The sequence below is a fragment of the Ovis canadensis genome, chromosome 10 (genome assembly GCF_042477335.2).
Source record: "Ovis canadensis isolate MfBH-ARS-UI-01 breed Bighorn chromosome 10, ARS-UI_OviCan_v2, whole genome shotgun sequence".
NCBI lineage: Eukaryota > Metazoa > Chordata > Mammalia > Artiodactyla > Bovidae > Ovis > Ovis canadensis.
In genome coordinates, this window is record NC_091254.1 from 46,878,198 (window position 1) to 46,889,619 (window position 11,422).

The 11,422-nt window shown below is 48.8% G+C and overlaps 1 protein-coding gene across 1 annotated transcript; it reads right to left on the reverse strand.

The window, feature by feature from the left end:
- Positions 1-756: 756 nt before the first annotated feature.
- On the reverse strand, positions 757-3,647 carry RASL11A (RAS like family 11 member A). Its single transcript, XM_069602248.1, has 4 exons — positions 3,097-3,647; positions 2,669-2,725; positions 2,475-2,554; positions 757-1,501 (listed from the first exon to the last, which is right to left on the reverse strand). Exons 1-4 carry the CDS (start codon positions 3,203-3,205, stop codon positions 1,028-1,030), a joined length of 720 nt encoding a protein of 239 aa, XP_069458349.1. The 5' UTR covers positions 3,206-3,647; the 3' UTR covers positions 757-1,027.
- Between the last annotated feature and the right edge of the window lie 7,775 nt (positions 3,648-11,422).

Sequence of the window (11,422 nt, forward strand, 5' to 3'; positions counted from 1 at the left end):
CCTGCCAATCCAGGCAAGAGTTGCAAAGGCTAGATTAAGACAAAGTGATGCTTTAGAGAAAAATAGGAGAACAGACAGACCAGGTGCCCCACTGGTGAGGGTAAGGGAGACAGAGAGGGATGGAGAATTTTCAAGCAACTCCAGGGAGCGTGCACTTACATTGTCAGCGCACTTACATGTCTTTGGCAATACTCAAAGGGAGATTGCTTCTCTAATATGAAGGAGAGGGTAAACTTCCATTTGAATCAATAAATGATGTTATTCATGTCATAATTTTTTGGCATCTATGTGCAAGGAACCTCTCCCCTTGAAAATTACCTGGTGTCAATTTCATGCCTGGGGAAAAGTGCCCTAATTAAAGATGTGTGTGGGAGTGCAGGCTCAGTCAAGTCCAGCTCTTTGCGAACCCATGGACTGCAGCCCTCCAGGCCCCTCTGTCCATGGGATTCTCCAGGCGAGAATACTGGAGTGGGAGGCCATTTCCTTCCCCAGGGGATCTTCCTGATCCAGGAATTGAACTCGAGTCTTTTGCATCTTCTGCATCGGCAGACAGGTTCTTTCCCAGTTGAGCCATCCTGCAGCTATCCAAATCCCATTCCTCCTCCACAGAGTCTTCTTTCTCCCACAGATTCCTTCTAAACCAATCCCACACTGCGGAAGCCACCAATCAGAGTTCAGACCCAGGGCAAGCTCAGAGCAGTTCTGGGCTCTGGTGCAAGTATGATTTCTATAAAAAGACATTTAAAAACAAGGAGCAAGGTTGCCATTTGCCTTTAATGGAAAAGTGGCTAGCTGTTAGTTTTTTAAAAATCTTTTGTTAAAAAAAAACAACAAACAATCTTTATACAACTTCTAGACAATCACTGTTTGAATTTTCAGAAATACATATACACTTGAAAACCAACAGTCTGTATAAAAATAAACTCTGAGTGTCTGATTAAAAAGGGGGGCCCACCCCCCGCAGTCTTCTCAGTAGCACGAATGCATGGGTTAAAAGGAGACGAGTCAAGCAGCAGTGGTGCTGTGTCTATCCCAGGGTGGGGGCAGAGGGGGCCTTGGCCTTGGAGGACAGAGCCTGCTTGAAGCGCCTCTTGAGGTCCTGCATGTTGGGTGAGCGCGGCCGCGGGACGACTGAGGCTCTCCTCCTCTCTGACCCCAGGCTGTGCAGCTTGCTCACTTCTCTGCACAGATGCCGGAACGCATCACACACGTCTTCATAGTTCTCGCTGGTGGAAACTTCCAGGAACAGGCTGCCCAGCTCATTGGCCAGCTGGACGCCCTCTCGGGTCTGCACCTGCCGGGCATGCAGCAGGTCCCCCTTGTTGCCCACGATGACGACGGGGGCTCTGGAGTCGGGGTGGACCTTCCGGATGTGCTGGTGAAGGGGGCGGATGGCCAGGTAGCTGTCATAGTCCGTGATGGAATAGACCAACAGGAAGCCCTCTGCCCACTGCACGCACTTGGACAAGGGGTCACCCGGCTGCGTGAGGCTGTCCTGGACCTGAAAAGAGCGAAAAGAGCCCGGATCTAGGAAGGCCTCGGTGGGAAGGCACCAAGAGAACATCAAAGCTACCCTTGGAAGAAAAGTTTGAAAGAGAGATCACTAAATATAGTTTTCAGATGCTACCTGGCTTCTGCAGCAGGCTTTTAACATGGAAAGACCCGATTCTCAGGCAGGGTCCCCGCCTGGGTTCTTTTCTGAGCTGTTACCCATGCATCACTTTTAAGCTTGGCAGGTTGTCTGTGATGAACCCTGGAGGACTGACTGAAGAAGGACTTCAGTGAGAACTTTCAACTCAGGATGGCGCAATTTTTAGGGAACTAACTTCGAACAAACAAAACTTTGAGCATAAGCCAAGATAAATATCTATTCCCAAACCCATAAAAATATTTTTAGCATGTCCTTCTTGAGAATGTTACAGAAACAAATTCCTTCTTTCAGATCTTCCCTCCCTAGGACAGAGAGCAATTAGTAACGTTAATCAAGTTACATTCCTGACAGCTTGCCCAGGGGTTATCTGAATGCAGGTACTGCAGAAACAGCTAGAAACGGGAGCGCTTCGGGGGTCCTCCTGGAGAGAAGACCCTCTCCAGAGTCCCACCCCACAGTTTTGTTCAGGCTCCAAGACTGAGCTCTTACAGAATTCCTGGGACCCCTGTAACCAGTGATGCCCGGGCTACTGCTGCAGAGAGAAGGTAAGCCTGACTCCCCGTTTCGGAGGAGGTGGCTGACAGGAGGGGACGGCCTCTAATGACCCCCTCTCCCCCCTCCCCTCCCCCTATCGTGGCCGGTTTCTAACACTGGGCCCCACCTGGGGAAGGCCCACCCCTCCATCTCCTGCCACGGCAGGCGGATTCTTTACCACCAGCGCCACCTGGGAAGGCCCCTGCATCTCAGTGCACAACCGGCTCGCGTAGACACCTGGCTCCGGCGTCCGCAAGCGCGTGGGCCGCCGGCTCCCCGCAGTCCTTACCTGGATGCCCCCGGGGGTGTCCTGGATCTGCAGGGAGACCTGGTCTCCCTCCACGTACACAAGCCGCGAGTACAACTTGCCTGGAGGATTAAGGAGACTTGGGTTTTAAATTCTCATACTCTCATCAAGAAAAAAAAAACAAACAAACACAAATATCCGAGCACGCAGCCCCAACAGCGCGAGAGGAATCTAACCTGTATTCGGCTCATAATCGCCGATGAATCTCTTGGTCAGGAAGCGCACGATCATCGCTGAAAAGGAAAGAGGAAAATTAAGCTGCAGGACTAGGGCGAGACTGCCAAAGCCGACCGGCTCAGGAAAGAGGGCGTGACCGGCCGCGGAGCCGCGGGTACCGCGCGCATCCTCAAGGCTCCGCAGAGCCCAGGGCGCGGCCGTGGCCTCCGCAAGTTCTGAGGCGGGTGCGGCCGTGGGTGTGCTACGGCCGCACCGGGCACCACACAGGTGCCCACTGGCTAGGGCCCGGGCATGGATGCTCCGGGGGAAGCCGCGGGAAGCCAGGTGAGCGGGGCGGGCGGCAGGCCTGCAGGCGCGCGGACACGAGTGGGTCTCCCCTGCCCTCCCCCGCTCCGCGGAGAGCCCCCCTTGTCCCCGGGGTACTCACCACTCTTGCCCACGCGGCCGGCGCCCAGCACGGCCAGTTTGATGTCCTTGGGCAGGAGGTAGTCGGAGGAGGACTCGGGGATGGGCGCGAGGAGAAAGTGCCCGGACATGGTGGGCGGCCGCACGGAGCGCGTGCTGGAGCGCGGGGACACCGGTGCGCGGGGACCGCGGCGGCCGGCGCGGCAGGCCAGGCCCGCGGCTTTTAAAGGGCTGGGCGCGCTGGGGGCGCTGCGGCCTCCTCCTCTTCCCGCCCCTTCCCGCAGCGGCGGGCAGGGGGCGGAGCCGGAGGGCCCGGGCGACCGTCACCACCGCGCCGCTGCCTGACGCTCCGCGCCGGCCCCCGGGCCCTGGAGACCCCGCCTCCACTGCGCCCGCGTCGCCCGGGCGGCCCCTGCATCCCGCAGAGGCGAGCCCTGGGTCACTAGACCAGTGGTTGAATCTGAGATCAGAGTTACGAGCTGGGGCACGAAAGGAAGAGGAAAAAGGCGATCCGCCAGATGTTTCCGCATCAATGGGAAGGATAAACTCCTGTCCAATGTTGCCATTTGTATCGTTGAAAGATGCTGAGGGGCGGCGTTATTAAGGAGAAGTGCCCTGACTGCCAGTGGAAGGGAGGCGCGGTCAGTGTGACCTCGCTCCAGATTTGTGAAGGCCCCTTGGGGAAGCGGTCGTTCACAGCTCAGCCTCCAGACCCAGCCTGGCTGCTGATGCCGGCTGAATTGACTCTTTAGCGACACTCAATCAGCGTCCCATCCATTGAGAGCGCTGACTCCGGACTAATTCTCCACCGGATCCCGTCCTAGGACCTGAGTCACTCGTTCGCTTCGTTATACAAGTGCTTACTTCTAGGTGTAAAGTGGAGTTTAGGGTGGGCGTGGAAGGGGGAGGAAGAGGACACAAAAGCAAAAGCTGTCTTGGGTTTCCGAGCCCACAGTGGCCAGGCTGAACAGCCTGGCTCTCAGTTGTCGGCCTTGAAAGGCCTTGACTCTGACCCCTCTCACATCTACATGGGTTAATCGCCAAGTTTCCTCATTTCTTGGGCCTCTCAGTCTCCTGGGGTCTCCTCGGCTCCCTCCCTCCTGCTCGCCTGGCTTCTTGCCTGAAGAATCTGGGAGTGGACTGGCGTCCTTCCTCCTCCCCCGGGGTCGCTTCCTTTGATCTCTGTCATCCCCAGCCTTGTACCCCAGTGATGAACTCTCAGGGCACCCTTGGCCAGCTGTCATTACTGCCTGGTGGAGTGTTTATTTCATGTCTGTCTCCCAGAATGCAGGGCCTCTAGATTGGTCTTGGGTGCCCAGCACATAGTGGTATCTTGGGAGGCCATTAATAAATGTGAGTTCACTGACTGACTTTCTGAATGAATGGGGTCTTCACTGTGTAAACTGGAGAAGACAGAAGTCACATGTGTAACCTCATTCCCCAAACCCTGGTTTTGAGGTTAACTTACTCTCAGGAGAAAATGTTCCAAGAAATACCCTGAGAGGGATCGCCTTATGTCAGCTGAACTGGCTTTTGGCTCTGCACAAGGCAGTTCCTTTCCGTGCACCCTCAGTCTTACTGGAGAGACTTGAAGCCTGGACCCTCCTTCCCTGACCGGGGAAAAATCCCACAAAGATGGTGGTGACTTACAGAACCACCTTGAAATCACCGGGTTCAGTGACAAGGACCTGGGCTATTGCCTTTCAGGTTCTCTTGGCCTCTGCTTCTTGAGCACAGAATGGCTCCTGCTTCACCAAACATCAAGTACTCATCCAAGCCAAAAGGGAAGGAGGGAACCCTCTGTCTCTTTTTATTATGAAATAAAGTAACTCTCAGAAGAACCCAGTAGGCTCTCTTACATCCCGGTGGCCAGAGCTGAGAAGCTGGGAATGAGTGTTTCCAATGCCCAGCAGAGAAGACCAGGACTAGCTTGAGTCAGTTCTTCCCGGAGGTGACACAAACTGCTACTATGCTAGGAACCCAGCAATGGAAGAGGGGATGCGTGCTGAGCAGCAGTCATGGGCTCTGTCCACACACCCTCACTCTTCTGAGGCTAAAATGTAGAACTTACAAGGGGCAAGAGAGCCCTTTCTTGGCTGAATCGTGGGTTTTCTGTCATGTATATACGATCGTTGTAGGTTAAGGTCGCCCCAGAGGGAAGATTCCTAAGACTGTTCTCTGCCCGGTGGCAGTTACGTTCTGTCTGTACTTACACTGCACCTTTGCTCAGAGAGCTCGAAACGTTACTCCATTCTCCTTGGAAAGCTCTTTGCATTTGCAAACACACAAGATCACCCATGACCTTTCAATGCAGATGTGTACCTGAACAGTAGAATTATAAATAGCCTTGCCTAAACTGTAGGTGCTTGTCTTCTATTTCACTTGAATTTCTTTGTGTCCAGAGTTATGTAATATGGTGGTGCAAGCAACATATCACAGGCAAGCTGAAGTGGTTTTAAAAAGATAATAGAAGTGTGTAGGCACAGATATGAATATACAGATCCGTGGGTGTTGAGAAGTGTGAAGAGTAGATTTGGTAATACGCAAATAGCAGGCTCCAGACGCTATTAACCTTCACCAGCCACAGGAAGGAGCTTGATTTCCAGCCCTAGACAAAACTTTGCCAGGGGTCCTCCTGGACTTCAAGAACATCTCTTCCAGCACCATCACCCAATGTCAGCTACCTTTCCTATGTATCCTAAATTCCCCAGTATAAAAATTAGGCTGTCCTCTACCCACTCCCTTATTTCAGCTCAGCAGTCAAATGATTGAAAATCTACTCTCAGCAAAGCTGCTAAGTGCTGGTACAGAACACAGAGAACAGCTTTCTATTATCAAACATTTACCAAGAGGACAACAATGTGTAAGACACTCTCACCTGCCTTCACAGACAGCCCCATTGTGAAGTTAATTAAGAACTGAAGTCAAGTGAAGTGAAGTCGCTCAGTCATGTCCGACTTTTTGCGACCCCATGGACAGCAGCCTACCAGGCTCCACTGTACATGGGATTTTCCAGGCAATACTGGAATGGGCTGCCATTTCCTTCTCCAGGGGATCTTCCCAACCCAGGGATCGAACCCGGGTCTCCTGCATTTGCAGACAGATGTTTTACTGTCTGAGACACCAGGGAAGCCCGAAGTTAATTAAAATAATTATAAAATTATCATTTATATATTATTCTTGAGTTTACAAAAAATTCTAAATTATCTTCAGTTCAGTCGCTCAGTCATGTCCGATTCTTTCCAACCCCATGAATCGCAGCACACCAGGCCTCCCTGTCCATCACCAACTCCCAGAGTTCACTCAGACTCACGTCCATCGAGTCAGTGATGCAATCAAGCCATCTCATCCTCTGTCATCCCCTTCTCCTCCTGCCCCCAATCCCTTCCAGCATCAAAGTCTTTTTCAATGAGTCAACTCTTTACATGAGGTGGCCAAAGTACTGGAGTTTCAGCTTTAGCATCATTCCTTCCAAAGAAATCCCAGAGTTGATCTCCTTGCAGTCCAAGGGACTCTCAAGAGTCTTCTCCAACACTACAGTTCAAAAGCATCAGTTCTTCAGCACTCAGCCTTCTTCACAGTCCAACTCTTACATCCATACATGACCACTGGAAAAACCATAGCCTTGACTAGACGGACTTTAGCCGGCAAATTATCTTAATTCTCCCTTACTCTTAATCCTGTGAAATGGGTAAAAAAAAAATTTTTTTAACTTTTTGGCCATGCTGAGAGGCATGTGGGATCTAGTTCCCTGATCAGGGATCAAATCCACACGCCCTGCAGTGGAAGCATGGAGTCTTAATCAACAGGACCACCAGGGAAGTCCCTTTAATAACTTTTAATGGAGTATAATCTATAAAAGTATTGAAACACTAGGCTGTGCACTTAATATAAGTCAGGATACTTAAAAACAAACTCATGGATACAGAGAGGAAGGCTGGTGGTTACCGGAGGGGAAGGTTGGAAGGGAGGCGAAAAGAGTGAAGGGGGCCACCTGTATGCTGATGGATCGTTAACTGTAACTTTGGCGGTGATCGCTTTGCAATGTACACAAGACGCTGGTTTTTAATGCTGCACACCTCGACCTTATGTTAGAAATATGAGGTGGGGGTCAGGTTATCAGGGAAAGCTACAGGGAGAAAAGACTGGTCTCTGGGCATATTGGATAGATGGAAACACAAGGTTAGAGACAGGTTTTATCTAGTTGGGGGAGCTGCATGAGCAAAACCAGGAAGGTAGGACGTGGTGGCACATAGTCTCAGATCAGATGCTCTCTAGCATCTTCAAGCTGTTTGCTTACTCATCTCCTGTGAGAAATTAACTGGAACTCTTGCTCTTTCTCAGGAGCAGACACTCAATCACGTCTCCCCTTGAGCTAAGCCATCATCTCATTTGATAGACAGCAAAGAGTACCCTGTGGCATCCCTTTTCTAACCTGAATGATTTCCATAAACTGCACTCTTGCTGGGAAAGTTCTGTGAGGATTCTCTATGCCTTTTTCATGTGGGACTCTGAGAGATGGCCCATCCGTGGCTCTTCACCACATGGCTCCTGCTGTTTGAAAAGACCCACAGTAGAGTCTTGGATGGTTCTTCACGCCTCTGTACATTCTCCATCTCAGCATAATAGCTGCAGTTGCTGCCTCACTCTTCTCATAACCAAGCAATCTACCTAAGATTCTATGAAGATTTCTCGCTTGAACAATACTAATTTTTCCCTTTTAAATAGGGCTGGGATGAATATGCTATAAACACTCATATCCCAAACAAATCAAATTCAGCTTGAAATTCTCCTGTGCTCAAAAAAAATAAGATAAACCTGTTATATTATAGTGATGCTTATTGCTAAATTTTAGCAATTGTTTATATTTTAGAATCTTTCCTATCCTAGTACAGAGAAAACTGCAAATCTACGCTAATGGGAAAATAGAAGAGATATGAAACTGAGGGTTTTTTTGTTTTGCCAAACATTTAGAAGGTAATTTCAGAGGTATAGCTTATTCAACCCTTCAGATTGGGTTCAGCTGAACACGAACATAAGGCCTTCACAGTGATACCTGGCTAGATCAGAAGAGAAAGTCCAAGAAGCCACACAGCCTCAATCACGATTGTGGCTCTTAATAAGAACAGGGTAAAAGTTTTATAGTTAGAATATTTTTTTTCATTTTCATTGGTATGTGTGGGAAAAAGGGAATTGTACAGTAAGGGATTCATTTATAAATGCATACTTTGTGATGGTTCCTCATTAAAGGACCTGCATTTCAAGGCAGGCACATACTTTTATCAGCACACACAAAGCTCAAGGGTTTCAATTTAATTCATCTCTCCACTAATAAAACCTTCCAAGCTCATCTGTAAAATAGTTGCACTAAACGAGAGATGCCCAAGAGTTGGAAATACAGATGTAGAGCTTCAGAGAAAGTGAGCTCTGAAATTGTCTCAAGTTTATTAGAGACGGCTGAAGATAAATCTAGTGGATCTCACATTTGAGAATACTGCTCAATCATCCAGGGAGCTTGTTTCAAGTGCCAGGCCCCACCCCTAGAATTTCTGACTCAGTAGCTCTGGGATAGGTCTGCATTTTTAACAAGTTCCTAGATGTGGATGCCGCCTCTGGGGCACCATACTTGGAAGAACCACTGCTCCTAGAAAGAACTTAGGAAGAACAGATGTGGAACCTCAAGGAAGATCCAAAATAAAGTGGCCGAGGGAGTTAGACAGGTAGGGAACTTGGTGAAAGGATGATGGCAGAAGGGCCTTCCCAGGTGGCATCGTGGGAAAGGACCCACCTGCCAATGCAGGAGATACACACATGCATGACGGCTGAAGCCTTTGAAAGGAAAAAAACTTCCTGGCTCTGACAAATACTAGGGAGATGAAGCCAAATTGGAAAACTCTCCAGATTTAATTAGCAGGTGTTTGGTGACCTTTAAGAGTATTTCATTAGAGTGGTGTAGGTGGAAGCCAGATTTGAGTGGGAGACTGGGAGTTGAAGCTACAAAAGAAATGAGACACAGAAGCTGTTTGTTTCATTTGCTGGCTCTCAGCAGTCCATAAGCTGAAATGAAGGCAGCAGCAGTGGAAAGGGTCAACAAACAAGAGAAACCAAGAATAATTGGTGAAAACAAGGGCCCTGTGTCAATGCACCTCTCGAAGCCTTATTTTGCCTTGATTTAAATAGGATTTCTGATTGGACTCCTTCTCCTAAGTTGTAACCTCCTTACGGGTGTTTAACCTCCTTTCAGGGTCAAGTAGGGGAGGTGACAGTAACCATCTCCTGATTTACTGAATCTGACTTTGGCTGGAAGTGGTACAAGATGAGGTCAGAAAGGGAGGTAGAGGCCAGATGATACAGAGCTTTGAATGTGAGAATAAAGGTCAGAAAGACAGGAAGGTCCAGCAGAGATGGCAGTGGAGGCAAAAGGAAACCAGGTAAGTGGTCCAGAAGCTAACGAAAGCCAAATTCAGTAATGCAACATTTTCTCCCACCAGATTAGCGAGGACTAAATTACAATGGGGCTTCCCTGGTGGCTCAGACGGTAAAGAATCTGCCTGCAATGCTGGAGACCTGGGTTTGATTCCTGGGTCAGGAAGATCCCCTGGAGAAGGAAATGGCAACCCAGTCCAGTATTCTGCCCTGGAAAATCCCCGCGGACAGAGGAGCCTGGCAGGCTATAGTCCATGGGGTCAGAGTCTGACACAACTGAGCGACTAAGCAGCGACAAATTAGCAACAACTGGGGAGTGAGAAGACAAGCATTTCACTCACTCAGTGGGCAGACTGGTACTACCCTTTAGGAAAGCAATCAGTATCAAGAATCTGAAATTCAGTACTGTGGCTGAGGATGCCGATTCAGTGTCTCACCATTGACAGCAATTTATAAAACTGCTGTACTGCACACCAGACAGAGGAGTTCCCATTTCCTGGTGACCTCCTGAGTGGCCAGTCCCATCTGCAGCCCTTTCTCTGGTCTAGCCTCAGCAGCCCTCCAGCACTGAGGTGTCCTATGATCCTCCATTTCCTTTTTGACAAGTCAAATTACACTTCATTTAGTTAGTGGAATCACTCAAAGCACACAAAGGACTTCTAGAAAATCCTTTGGTCCAGTCTGTTGGACTTGCAGACAATCCTCATTTTACAGGAGCAACACAAAACAAGGTTAACATGACTTGCTGGAGCATAAACAAAGGTTTGAAATAGCCTGATGTTTCCACGTTACATGAAATACTTAATAACCCCAATTACTCCTGAGCAACATGGTTGGTTAGCCCTCAAAACTCAGAAACACTGTAGGTTATAAGTCACTATAGTCAATAAATGCTCTTCAATGAGAAAAGCACTGCCTTTTAAAACAAGTAGACATCTCCCTTAGGTTGATTTTCCTGTAGTTTATAAAGTCCACAGGAAAATAAAACCACCTAAAGTATGTCTACTTCAAAAAAAAAAAAAAAAGAAAAAAGCAGTGCTTTTCTCATCCAAGAGCATTTATCCAGGACTTATGTGCCAGGGGCTTCCCTCATAGCTCAGTTGGTAAAGAATCCACCTGCAATGCAGGAGATCCTGGTTCCTGGGTTGGCACGATCAGCTGGAGAAGGGATAGGCTACCCACTCCAGTATTCTTGGGCTTCCCTGGTGGCTCAGCTGGTAAAGGAAGTGAAAGTCGTTCAGCAGTGTCACACTCTTTGCAACCCCATGGACTACACAATCCATGGAATTCTCCAGGCCAGAATACTTAAGCTGGTAGCTTTTCCTTTCTCCACAGGATCTTCCCAACCCAGGGATCAAACATCTGTCTTGAGAACTTTTTTTTTTTTTTTGGGGGGGGGCGGTGGCGGATTTCATTCCATCAACCTAAACCAGATGGTATTTCCGATTCCAAGCACTTTCATACCCTTCCTTAACATGCTTTTATCAGGGATGGTTCAACTATGATTCAAGGTAAATGAAGGAAAAGCAGAAATTCCATCAAATGAAGAAAGTCAAGTATGGGTGTTTTGGGCCAAGGCAAGTGTATGTGCAGAACTGGGGCAATGCACAGAATTTTCCTAATAGAGCCATCATGTAGGAAAAGAATATTTAGTAGGACCTGGACTTCAGTTAGAGTTACAGACAGCTGTTTTAATATTCCTGCCCTGGATGAAAACTGCAAACTCAACAGATCACAATGTTGCCACCAAACACTATGTGGCACCATGCTGTGTGTTTTACATGGCTTCCAATCAATCTCCACAACCACCCTGGAGGGGGAGATCTTTCATTCCTCTTTGCAAAGGCAGCAGAAGCGACACAGGCTAAGCAGTATGCATTTTAAGAAGAGGCTCAGCAAGTGTGAAGTCTTGAAGCTACTCT